Here is a 14,122-nt window from a genome sequence, read left to right on the forward strand (position 1 = left end):
GTTTGGTTGGCCAATAAATAGGATGTATATGTGTTATGGGTATTTTATTTTTAACTAAAGATCTGGTGGTCAAACGAACTATACAATATGTTTGGTATTGATTGCTTAGGAGGCTACTCTGAATCGGTCAGCACTAAGCGTGTTTGATCCACCAGAAGAAAATCACTTTTTTTAATTTTTTTAATGACAAAGATTACTTCTACCTTACGTTACACCAATTAATTAAATAACTCATTTTGCTTTGATTTGAACCTAGGATCTCTCCTCTAAGAGACATGAACCTCTACCAAGTGGGTTAGCTCGACATTAGCAAGAAGGAAACCACTTAATCGGGCAGTAAGACTCTTACCGATTAAGTTTCAATATGAGGTTGAATGAAATTGTTACCCCATTGCCTCTTCACCTATGTTCATAACCCTCACCCAGCTACTCACGCATCACCTCCTCAACCCGCCACCACTTCCTCCACCACCACATCGACGTACTCTTACTGAATCAGCACTTACCGATTCAGAGCCTTTTACTAATTTAGAGATTACCAAACAACCTCTTAGAGTAAATTATACACAGTTCATCTCTATGAAGAAGTAAATTTTTTCTTCATCACTTCTTTTTTTTTTTTTGAAAAGCACTGTTTTTTTTTTTTTTTTTTTTTTTCTCTTAAAACACTCTTTTGACTCTTTTAATTACTGTCTACTTAGTTAACACTATTTTGGTCCCTTCATATCCCTAATTTTTTTTTTTAAAGTGGTTTTCACTTTTAACTTCAAAGGTTTGTCAGTTAGACCTAACTCATGACACCACCCAAATGTTAAACTTTAAAATGAAGAGTTTTAGTATTTACCCTCAAGTAAAAAATAGAAAAAGAAAGTAGAAGCTACTAGCTAGGGACGAAATTAATTAGCCTGTAATTTGCGGATATTTTACTAAAAATAACTAAAATTTAATTTGAAATATCAGTAAACTTCCGTTTTGCTTTATGTGGTTTGGTCATTTTAACGGTTTTGCTTCAATAGTTTAAAAATAGCCATTTTCCTCCCTGATCTTTCGAGTTTGTCGCCAGTTTGCTCCTAATTTTTCGAGTTTGGCGCCAGTTTCCTCCCTGATGGAGTTAGAGGCTGGGAGCAAAATGAAGATAAGTTAGAAAAATCAGGGAGGAAAATGGCTATTTTTAAACTATTGGAGCAAAACCGTTAAAATGACCAAACCACAGGGAGCAAAACGAAAGTTTACCCTATCATATCGTATGGTTTTTATCATCAAAAAAACCAAGTGATGAGCATTTTTACTAAAATCCATCACTAGTGATGAAATAATTCTCGATGACATGACGGAAATTGATTGGATATTGTGAGTGATAGTGGGTGGTGAGTGGTGGATGCCCGTAGGGGTGGTCATCACTCATCACTCACTCACAACTTCCAATCAAGTTCCGCCATGTCATTAAGCATTATCCCATTACTAATAATGGATTTTAGTGAAAATGTCAATCATTCACCGCACCCAACAATTTTCCCTCACAACCCAATAATTTCCCTCAAACAATTAAAACAATCACGCGTGATATGGTTGACGCGTGATGAGAAGGAGTGGTGGTAGTGTGTTGTTTTGTTCCACGTGTGATGGCAACTCACCCCTACCCCCATAGTGCATGTCACTCTATTGCAGACTATCTGAGATAGCTACAACCTAACGACTTAAGGTGAGGACACGTGTATCTCCAAAACCCACTTCGTCACCCTTGCCACCACCTCATCATACCACGTGCCAACATGCATGCTAATATCTTCTCTACTATACACATACTTATCTACTATATATATTCACCAAAATTACATGCATCTTAGCACCCTCAATTGTACAACATAACTTCACAAAAGAGTGAACAAAATGGCATCACAACAGGGACAACAAACACGCAAAATTCCGGAACAGGAGAAGAAGGATCTCGACCAACGAGCAGCTAAAGGCGAGACCGTTGTTCCGGGTGGTACTCGTGGCAAATCTCTTGAGGCTCAAGAACGTCTTGCTGAAGGTATATGCTTATTTATTTAAATTTACATACGTATTGCGGATGGCCGTTTGATATTTACGCAAACGGCAACCCGAATATTTAGGGGCCCATGATTTGACATACGTATTTGAATAAGATTAAGGGGCCTAGAGGTGTACAAATCCCTTTAAAAAAGGGTCCGATTTTAACCGGACCGAAAATGGTTTCTAAAAATACCGGTTCGGTTTTTAACTGGTTTTACATGGTGGGCAGTCGAACTGGTACTAGTAGATTCGGTAACCGATTTGGGACAAAAAACGTTTTTTTAACTGGTTTTGAAGATCAGTAATACTAACCGGTATGCAAACTGTCAGTTCGGTTCGGGTTGAAACTGGTTTTCTTTCTTTTTTAAAAAAAGAAACGGTATGGGACAAAAAAACGTTTTTTTAAACTGGTTTTGAAGGTCAATAATACTAACCGGTATGCAAACCGCCAGTTCGGTTCGGGTTGAAACTGGTTTTTTTTTTTTTTTTTTTTTTTCTTTTAAGAAGCGGTAAAAAAAACCCGGTTTCGGTCATAAACCGATTTTTTTAACACCTACAAGGGGGCCATGATTTAATTAAGATGAAGTATCGGAGCTCGTGATTTAACATAAAGTACCTCAAACGGCCGCAGTTGTTCTACGACTAGTGGTGAAGCTTGAGATATCCGATTGGGGGTCGAAAACGTATAAACCCAAAAATTTCTAAAACGTATATACTAAAAAATTTCTATACGAAAGCTACATACCTGAGCGAAAAGTTCGGGGTCTGGCACACACACCCCCTCCCCCCTCTTCTAACCTACGCCCCTAGCTACGACGGTGTGGGATTAGAAAGCAATGGGTGTGGGTAGAGTCCACCCTTTGAGTAACTTTTTCCGAATTCACATTAGTTTATTTATAGTTATATAGTGATGCATAATAATATATGCATGTACTTAATTGTGTGTTTCGTGTTGGTGAAGGGCGGAGCAAGGGAGGACAAACGAGGAAAGACCAGCTGGGAACTGAAGGGTACAAGGAGATGGGGAAAAAGGGCGGTCAGACCACCGGTGACAAGTCGGCTGGTGAGCGAGAGGAGGAGGAGGAGGAGGACTAGATAGTCAATAGTGGTGTGATGGTGTTTGCATGTACGACGATGTTAATTTCCATGTTTTATATATGCGTATGTACCTGTAGTATGGTTTAGCTCGTGTTTCATGTTTTGTTGGTGGTTTTTGGTGTCTTCTTTAGTGCATGTACGACTAGTAAAACTAGTAGTCCTATGTTGTGAGTTGCATATGTAGATATAATGGTAAGTACAAGTTTTATCTTTCTTCTTTTCTTTCGGCGCTAGAGTTTACATAATGTGTACAAATGACAATAATAAGCAACTTACATTTTTCCGTACAAGCTTATTATGTGACTATTGCCCAATAAATAAGTGACCCAATAAATAATAGCCGGTTATGCTGTAACATCTAGTGTGACAACAATATTCTTTTACCGAATAAATAAAAATAAGTAACTATTAGGAGCCAATAAATAAATAACCGGTTTAATGAGAAAAGCACCAAAATAGCCTCTTTGATCAATAGAATTATGAAAATAGTCTCGACTCTGACCTTTTTGAATTTACTTTTGGTCTATAGCCTTGACTTTTGGTCTCCTGCGCCAACCCTTCATCTCCATCTCCTGTGTTGTGCGATCTTCGCCCGGGTGCGATCTTCGCCTGGAAGACACGTGTCTATCTCTGGTTAAGTGGCATTGAACAATATTCATGGCTATTTTAATAATTTTTCTAGTCTGATAACTTTCCCCCGGTTTAATTCAATCCTGTTATGGTTCCAAGAATTGGGAGCCCATTGTCCTTTTACCCTATAAGTAACAATTGTAAGCCCAATATTCTTTTACCCAATAGAACTAAGTTACCGACCCGTGTACCAACTTTTACCAAATCTCTTTGACAGCCCAATATTCTATTACTCGATAAATAACCATTGTAGGCGATGTTCTTTTGCCCAATAACCAACTTGTATAATTAAGTAACAATTGTGTTACGAGCCAAATGTTCAATGGGCGTTTTTTGGGTTTACTAGCTAGTCTGGGATTTTACCAGGGACCATCTAAGTGGATTAAGGTGTATGTGCTTAGCAGACGTCTATCTGGCAAATACACCACTGGTCGAGAGCTGTTACCGCTCTTCTGATGAGTTTAAGACAGGACGAAACTAGTGACCCAAATCAACTACGAGGCGGATTGGTTTATCCCGTGACAACCAGGGACGCCCATTGTGACCATTGTGAGCCTAATAATCTTTACCCATTTAAAAAATTGTAATAACTATTTGATATTTTTTACGCAAGTTTAAAATATTATTTTAAACTTCTAAATATTTATTGCTATCTATCCACCTAATGTTTAATTGAACCCGCTTAATACAACCTACCACTGTCTTAAAACAAGGTTTCAGAGACCGAGTATTATCTGAGTAATCGCTACAAAATATAAACAAAATGATTTATATTTATTATTTTTCTTCATTAGTGTTATGTAAATTCAAACCTTAAAAATAAAATATAGAAACCAATTTTGAACTAGTTTTTTATTAGAAAAGTCTAGGAATGAAAGAACATGTATGACAAGTTGTTCAAATCTCAAGGACCTTTTCAATCGTCACCTTTGATGCCGGATTTTGATTGGGTTTCTATATAACAAAAACGAATAGGCCCATATTCATGACATTTTGAGTACGACCAAACTCACGGGCTTAATTTGTTCAATATTGAATTATGAATTTTATATTGAACTTGTACTATTCTTGTATCACACTTTACTCCTTCAACAGTCAAACGATTAATTTAATTAAATAGTCATTAACCAGAAAGAGACTTTAGTGGTACAGCTAGAGTTTATGTGTGTTTATATATATATTTTGAAGGGTTTAATTGAGAATAAATTTTTTTTAAGAAAAAAAAAAGAAAAAGTTTCAACCAATAAGAATGTTTCATTTTACTTCATTTAATATATGTATTTAATTTTGTTATAATGGTATATTAGTAAATTTACATAAATCATTAATTTGTATTTTTCATATTTAATAACTAAATAAGTTAAATTTGTATAACTCCTTTTCAAGATATATGTATTTTTTCAAATTAAAAAACAACTTAATTTAAAGTGTAGAATAAATTACTAGGTGTGTAGGATAAATTACGAGTTGTGTATGATATATTTCAAAGTGTCTAAGATAAATTTCGACGTGTGTAAAATAAAACTATATAATGTGTAGCGTGTAGGGTATATGTAGGAAATTTTTCATATGTGTAGGTTTTGTAGATTATATGTAGGATAATTAATGGTTAATTGAATAATTAATTAAAGAGAGAAAAAAATAATGAGATGAGTTATAAATGAATTAGTATTTTACTATAGTATGTCATTTCTTCTTTTTCTTCTTTTATTAATTTTCTTCTCATTTGATCGCCCCTCTATATTTTTTAATAACTAATTTTTCAAACAATTACAAAAAGAGGTCAAGATAAAGGTTGTGGATTCCATATTTGAATTACACTGAACCACATATAAGCTAAGAACAGGGCCGGCTCAAAATTTTATAATTTTTTCTAGGCCCAAAGCGTATAGTAAAACTGGGGTCCTTTTTGTAAACAAAAAAAAAATGCTATGGATCCTATTATTCATATATCATCTTTGTATACACATAATTATAGATCATAAACATCAATGTTAACAATCTCAAAGCCAAAATTACCAACATATAATATATTTTCTTAGAATTTGTGGCCCTAGGAAAATGGAGGCCTAAAGCTCTTGCTTTATTTCACTCACCCTGAGCCGGCCCTGGCTAAGAAGATACTTAATCAACCAACAACTCAAACGCTTACTACAAGAGTATGCAATTAAGTGCATATCATAAACCCTTGTAGATATGTATTTAAATAAGATAAAAATTGCATCCTCTTCTTGTGAGAATGGCTAGCTTCGAAAACCTTCGTAAAATTAAAGCATCAATTGAAAACTATACGTCGCGCCAAGAAAATGTCGAATACGATAAGATTGTTGTTTTAACTTTACATAATGATACTTACTGACTTATGCTCAAAGTATAAGCGTATATTGTTCTAAAGGAAACGTTCATGACACTATAAAAAACTCGATTGGGTCCCTTTTGCCTTTGATACATTTGGCTCCCTAGCGTCAGAAGCTATCCACTTCTTGACTAGGGTCCAACAGGTCATCCACAACAATTGTTGGGTTTGTCTTTGGAAGGTTAGGGTTTGCAATTCAGAACAGAAAATGGTGGCGGCGCAGCTTGTTTTCCGTCTACTTTCTGTTTTGATGTAACTTGACAAGTATTTTAGCGAAATATAAACCGAAGAAAAAAAAAATCTGATTTGAACATGATAATGCGATTAATAGACTTTTATCAAGAACAAATGAAACAAGTGGATGCCAATTTAGAGGCAGCCGAAATGTTGGGGAATACGTACAAAATCACAAATTTTGGAACCATATCAAACTAGTTGGGCCATAGAAATTGTCAACGCCATTTTTTGACCAATCTGTGGTCAATTTGGATGATGCCGGTTATTCAACAAATTACCACATCATTGACCCGATCTTATGACTAACTGCCACCACATAACCACCATTGCAACGCATCAAAAGACAATAATTAATTTATAGTATAATTTACTTTCTAGCATCAATAATATCTTTTATTTAAAAAAAAAAGAAAGAAAAAAGTGGAAAACAAAAGGAGAGGATGAGGTTTTATGTTAGCGCTTTTAGTTTATGTTTAAAGGTTTTTGACCGTTGACAAGATCTGGTCCTGTATGTATAACCTTTTCATGCAAACCCCATGCATGAATATTACCCCCACCACACATGTCCAGCGCGTCTCTACAACTTACAACTTTAAGTCATATAATTAACGGAACCGCTACCTTACTGATTCACACGTAATTAAGAAGCGCGTGAATATAAATAACAAATATTTTCATTAATTTATATCATCTTTCAATCTAAACCGTTACCGTTGATGAATAATTGAATATCGCTTTCTATAACTCCCTCTTTTGTGTCATTGTGTGACAATGTGTGTGTATATATATGCACATGAAGAAAGCAAACACCAAATTCATATTCATAATTAAGTTAAATCACAAATTTTCTCATTTTCAAGTATTTTACGAATAAATTCTACGCATAGCAAAGCTATTGTTAGGGTCTGATAACATGCACAGTACAGTTGTAGTAACAAATTCGCCGGTGTTCTCATCATCACCGATGTTTCGTCAACCGATGATATCACCATCGCGCTCTCTTCATTCACTATCATCTCCATCCACTCCTGTTCGAAATCATACGAGTGGATACAAGGAAGGACCGATTATCGGTTGTGATTCGAATTTGTCTACTTCTTTGCTTTCAAAGAGAAAGAGGCCGGCAAGGATTCAGATTCCGCTTGTACCGTTAAGTTTTGTGGATGAGGTTGTTAAGCCGGATGATGATGTGGCAGAGATGGAAGAGGAAGGTGAGGAGTATGGTGTGTATTGTAAAAGAGGGAAGAGAAGATTTATCGAGGATCGATACTTCGCCGATGTTGATTTCCAAGGAGATTCTAAACAGGTATAACTTTATTTGATCGTTAAATATCAACAACGCGTTTTGTGTGTAATGATGGTTGGGAAGAATTTTTTTTTTTTTTTTGAACGGCAAGTTAAGTGTGCTGGGTGGAAGTAGTACTAGGATGATTTACCTCCTCTATTAGGGTAAATAAAAACAAATTCGTGATCTTCTGGTTAGAAAAACAGACAATATTGGTGATACGATATGCCCGATTTTACAAATATTGTTGGTGAAATAATGTATTTTCAACATAGAGGATAACTCCTAAAAATCTCTTTATTCTAAGATATTACAAATATATAATTATAAAAATAAATATATAACTACATTAATACAATCATTTCTAGATATATCTCTTATAGTACTTATTTTTTGTCTTTTTAATTACAGGCTTTCTTTGGAGTTTTTGACGGCCATGGTGGATCAAAGGCTGCGGAATTTGCAGCGAAAAATCTGCATAGAAACATAATGTCGAAAGTAGCAAACAAATCATGTGAAGATGAAACTAAAGAAGCTGTTAGAGAGGGATATCTCGAAACAGATTCGGAGTTTTTAAAAGAAGATGTGAATGGTGGTGCTTGTTGTGTAACGGCATTGATTCGCAAAGGCAGCCTTATAGTCTCTAATGCGGGTGACTGTCGCGCTGTTATGAGCCGAGGTGGAGTGGCAGAAGCCGTTACTGTTGATCATAAACCTTCAAGGAAAGATGAACAAGATAGAATCGAAAGAATGGTAAGAATTAAGAATTGAAGCATTCCTTCTTGAAAATGTAAATGTTTTAAAATGTTGTGATTTATAGGGTGGATATGTTGATTGTCGCAATGGTGTTTGGAGAATACAAGGTTCACTTGCGGTGTCAAGAGGGATAGGAGACAATCATCTCAAGAAATGGGTGATCGCGGAACCAGAAACAAGAATAATAGAAATCAGACCGGAATGCGAGTTCTTGATCCTTGCTTCTGATGGGATATGGGACAAGGTAATTTCTTTGATAACAACTTAAAACTAAAAAAAACGCGCGATAATTAAGAGTGGGTCAAAGGGGTTACTTTACTCGTTTGACCTGTTACAGATAATAACAATTATTAAGTCTAACTTCAACTAATCTATCTTTTTTACAAATTACAATCATAAGTAACTAACATACCGATGTGTCCTTTTCAGGTGAACAACCAAGAAGCGATCGACATTGTTCGTCCCTTTTGCGTGGGAACAAAGAAACCTGATCTAACTTCCGCTTGTAAGAAGCTCGTAAGCTTATCGGCGGCAAGGGGTTCTTATGATGACAAGAGTGTCATGGTCATCCGACTGCCTCATTTCATTTCATGAACATATTAAATTAGTTCAATCTAATTCTTGAGAAGCAACACATCTATTGCTTAACTCATACTTCTTCATTGTTGTTCCTAGTCTGAATTAAGTTAACTATTCATGTATTTTTATTTAATGGATCCGTACAGTAACTGATCCATAAGTTTTTTTTTTTTACTTATGTCACTCTTTTAGTGGATTAGTCATTAATATTGCACATAAAAAATAGTATCTAAAACTATATAGTATATACCACATATAAAAATTCGCCTACAAGTGGATGCATGGAAGGATGTGCAATTTTGAAATGTTACAATATAAGGTGCTTTGATGTTTGAGTTGAACAAATATATAAGTATATCCCACTAACTAAATTGACTTAGTAATAATAATGTTATCTTTTTCTCCCTGTTTTGGGGGGTCATAAAGATTAAAAGAATGTGGTAACTGAGTCAAATAAGCAAGTCCAATGGAGAATATGTCAAAAACTTTGCAACTAGCTTGTAAATCCAAAAGCAGCCGCTCTTGATTAGCTTTATATGAAGAGAAAAGACCACACCTACACCCACCCTCACCCATGTTGGGTCCAGGTTCTGGCCGGCTGCAGCTTGGATTTAGTCATACCTGCACCGGTGGCTAGTGGTGGAGCTTGAACGAAAACTCAATGGAGCCGAAATTTCAAATTCTAAATCAGTGGGGGCCGGACTCTTAAAAGTCTTACATTTTACACTATAAAAAAATCTGAAATTTTCAATAAAATTAACACTACGAACGAAAAAAAAAATAGTGGGGGCCAGGCACCCCCGGGCCACCATAAAGCTCCGCCTATGCCGATGGCTCATTTGGTTATACCTGATTCTGGGCACAGTTTGAGCTCAATATCCCCGTGTGGAGTTTTTGCAATTGGTTTACGTTTCTTGTAAATTAGTTAGTCAAGTGACTATTTAGGTGCGATCAAAACAATATATATCTCTAATAAAAGAAACCATTGGGGGACACATGTCACCTGTGGTTTCACCTTAGCTAACTAGTTTAATACCCGTCCGGTGGACGGGTATACCAATGGTATAATGACATAAGTATTTAATGCATTATTTAACTCTAAAATCAAAACAATGAACATGAAAGTGTGGCTCAGTGCCTCAGTCCAACCTACACAACCCATTTCGTACTCCCTAACTCAGACCATTTCAATGTACTCCGTAACGTGTCGTAACATGTAATAGCTATTCTACATCTTCTACCAGCTTTAACCATGGAGCCCTTTTCCCGTTAAACACGCTCTCGTTTCTAGCAATCAATAATCGTCCAAACTTCCAAAGGGCCACCAGGACAACATAATGGTGGATTTTTGTACAATCCTTCGAACTTCCATAACCTTCAAAGTGCTCCACCATCTCTCAAAGAGAGCCCATCGACAGGTTAACCAAAACTCTAACCCAAAGACAAAAAATGATGATTTATAATTATACTTTGGAGAATATTTTATTTGCCATTTAAACATAAACTAATCATTAATCATCATAATCATATGTACTCTTCATTCACAACCTCTAAGAAATTTTCATCCAAAAATAAAAAGGTCAAATATCAGGAAAAACTCAACAAAACTGCAATAATTTGTATAATTAAAAAAATAAACAATAATATAATATATATTCAGTAGCAAGCTCTGATGAAATTGGCGGAGGTGCATGTACATGCAACTTCTGTGCTTTAGTGATGGTGGCTGAACAAATGGCTTTTATTCCACCTTCACTTCGACTTAATTCAGTGACTTCATGTAAGGCTTCATGTGCCTGCAATTCCCAAAATGTGGCCAAATACCAATTATCCAACAAACTTGATCAATTTACTAAAATTTTCTATTATTACTTTATGTACACCCCACAGATCGGATCAGGCGTGACCTCCTGGCGGCCAGCCTCCTGCACATGTTCAATCTTCATAAATAATGACTTCTTAATATAGTCATCCAACTCCCCCGCCACCTCCTCTGGTCTTATAAGTTGATGTCTTGTCGTGAACGCTCCAATGCTAACCGACATCAAAATCAACTTGAGTGAGATGTACACAGTGCAAACACATCTTTTAACGACCTACTTTATCCCTAAATTTTCACATTAATCAACATTAATTCGAATACGCTTACAACTATAAATTTGCGAGTAATGAAGTGTAACATTACTTCATGTTGAGAGAGGACATTTTTTTTGAACGGCCAATGAAATAAAAGCCAAGCTACTCGGGGTAACCCAATGGCAAAAGGCGACCCCATACGTCCGCGACGGCAGACAGCGATAGGTAGCCCAAGCCCAGCATCATCAGTTCTGGGAAAAACTGCCGCCCGAAGGCTCATTGTGATAAAACCCGGTTGGGATCAGATTTGAACTTGAGACCTCTGGCCTCAAACCCAAATCTTCACTTCCCTCCAATGCTAGAGGGAACAAATGGTAGACGAATAATCTCTTTGCGAAGTTTCTCTTTTATGAAAATACTGGTGTACATTTCTACCAAATAAAACACCCTTCACAGGCTCAAACTCAGCTCGAATTATCTCAAGCACTAGGATTTCATTGAAGAGACTTGAGTTTCTTAGTGAGAGAGGTAAATGTGGATGAATTTTGTGTTGTCAGCTACTTTCTTGACCATGAAAAATGGTTTCTAGCCTAGACCGAAACCCTCCCCTAATTAAAAATAAGATGCTTCCCAATCAGAAGATGAGAATCACAAGAAAAAAAACATATAACCTGACTTGTGTTGATATGTAAACAAAGTTCCTCGTTTCGACCCGTGACCCAACGGGTCTGACATGCCAAGTTGCCAACTTTGCCAAAACGCACCTCAAACCAAAGACAGTGTGGCGTTGTTTCAGCTAGACTAACTACTTGTTGCCACTGATGGGAGCCTCTCTTCCTCCACAGACCTTCCATTTCGTAAGAATCTGCCTCAGTAACGAATGACTGATATGATAAAAGAAAATGTCAAGCTGTCAACACCTAATTATCTTATAAAAAACTTTCTAATTGCTAATATAACAGCAAGAAACGATAACTTAGTGGTTGTTTGGAATTGGAAGGTGTATAACATTAGCAAAACAGAAGATGATGAATCTTGATAAAAGAACTTACCTGAATTCAGTTTCTATAAGCAAAATCAGAAACAACACGATGCTCCATTAAGCCCTGAAGTTCCCTTTGGCGTTCCCTCTATGTCCTAACAAATTGGTTAAGTAAAGCTTCTCTTCCACGCAAGCGAAACATTTCCCTTCTAATATGCTCTGGACGCCTTATCCAATCCTGCACTTTCAGTTCATCATAGCAATCAAAATGTATAGATTATCAAATCCAACTGTTTCCCCAAAATTTGATCAGAAGTCACCAACTAAGCACCTGTAAGACACAATATTTTAATTTTACAACAATCCAACTTTTTAAACCAAACCTTTTACTTGGAAATAAACATATGTAAATGAAGAACACGATTACCTTTTGCTGTCTTTTTTAGGTATGAACAAACGAATCACTTGGATAGACTTGAATCTCTTCACGATATACAAACATAGCAGACTAAACTTCTAACAATTTTTAGATAAAAAACAAAGTTCTTTCACCATAATATAAATTTATAATCAGATTTGACTATATATTCATAAGATGAATAAAAAAAATCGACAAAGTGTTTCACGGTCAACCCAACCCAACCCAACTTAGCCTATTTGAGTACCTATTATGACCAATTACCCAATCTCTTAAGTCTAAAAGGCACATTATATGCAACATGATAACTCAATAATATACAAAAAAAGAGCCAAAGATACTCAAGATGTCAAGAACATGGTTTAACCATACAACGATTGGTTATAATAATTCTGCAACACTTATCAACCAACAACAAAGGAGCGCATCCGCAAAAGCTTGAACACCAAGTCGATCACGCTGGTCACAAAAATAAGCCATAAATAATGAAAACGTTTAACTTGGTTTCAGACCATAAATCATGCAAACATGTATTATAATAATGAGTAAATAAAAAAAATAAAGATATCGCCTATCATCTATACTATATATAATAAGAGGTTTTAAGCTGATGTAAATCTGCCTATGTGTCAACTCCTAAGCTATGCCACATGTACTTGCTGATGTCATAATTCCATTTTTTAATTATTATTATTATTATTATTAATTATTAATTATTAATATTATTATGATAAATCCTTTGTTAGGAGGGAATTTTAAAAATGCATTGGGATATGAAATGGGCATTTAATTCACCTGTGAGAAGTAATCATATCTGAAGTCTCTCTTTCTTCTTCACTCTTTCTTCTCATTTCAAACCTACAGCCGATCCTATGGTTTATTTTCTTCATCTTCTATACGAACCATGTTATCCGCAAAGAATTCCGTCCGTTAATCACAATCTTTGTCTTTCTGATCGATGAAGATGATTTTGTCATCCGAGGCTACGATGGCGAGATCTGGCGGTTCCGATTGGAATTATGACGGACACTCGGTTTATACTTTAGATTATGACAGTGATCTCTCGATCTAAAACTTCTGATAAGATACATCAATTTTTTTTTAGATTTATATCTTAAATTTTTCTTCTTTGATTTTGATGTGGCCATGATGGAAGGTTTTTGTTTCAGTATCTCTGTTGATGATGGGGAGCACAGACTCGCCGATGCCGCGTTTGTGTTGTTCCGTCTTCGTCTTGGAACCCTTTAGGGTTTCTGGACGGTGGTTGACGATGGTGGCTCTGGTTTCAATTGGTAGTGGTCTGTGGTTTGGTTATGATGACTTAAAAATTTTTACACGCAATTCATGACCATGGCGTGGCAAGAATAGTGGAAGGCAAGTTTAAACCTGCAACCCTTCTTGCAGCCATGGTTTGTGAAAGTTCTGAACCATAGAAAGCACAGACCTCATGAAATACAACATTCGTCCATTCAGGTGATTGATTTACATTATCCCCTTTTGGGTTTCAATATGATGGTACATTGTTCTTTTTTTTTAGGTTTTTGGGTTTTTTGAAATTTTGGGCGTTTTTGATTGGGTGAAAGTTTGATGAAATTGGGATTGGAATCTTGTAGTGGAACTATGGAACGAGATTTCATGGGTTTGAATTTGAAACATTCGGTGGTGGTG

The 14,122-nt window shown here is 36.0% G+C and overlaps 2 protein-coding genes across 2 annotated transcripts; both read left to right on the forward strand.

Annotated features, from left to right (window-relative positions):
- Positions 1-1,836: 1,836 nt before the first annotated feature.
- On the forward strand, positions 1,837-3,349 carry LOC110869002 (10 kDa late embryogenesis abundant protein). Its single transcript, XM_022118287.2, has 2 exons — positions 1,837-2,035; positions 2,999-3,349. Exons 1-2 carry the CDS (start codon positions 1,891-1,893, stop codon positions 3,130-3,132), a joined length of 279 nt encoding a protein of 92 aa, XP_021973979.1. The 5' UTR covers positions 1,837-1,890; the 3' UTR covers positions 3,133-3,349.
- Positions 3,350-7,254: 3,905 nt separating this feature from the next.
- On the forward strand, positions 7,255-9,152 carry LOC110867436 (probable protein phosphatase 2C 25). Its single transcript, XM_022116461.2, has 4 exons — positions 7,255-7,664; positions 8,055-8,396; positions 8,464-8,643; positions 8,829-9,152. The coding sequence occupies exons 1-4, from the start codon at positions 7,272-7,274 to the stop codon at positions 8,991-8,993; spliced, it is 1,080 nt and encodes a 359-aa protein (XP_021972153.1). The 5' UTR covers positions 7,255-7,271; the 3' UTR covers positions 8,994-9,152.
- Positions 9,153-14,122: the final 4,970 nt, after the last annotated feature.

Source organism: Helianthus annuus, chromosome 7 (assembly GCF_002127325.2).
Source record: "Helianthus annuus cultivar XRQ/B chromosome 7, HanXRQr2.0-SUNRISE, whole genome shotgun sequence".
NCBI classification, from domain to species: Eukaryota; Viridiplantae; Streptophyta; class Magnoliopsida; order Asterales; family Asteraceae; genus Helianthus; species Helianthus annuus.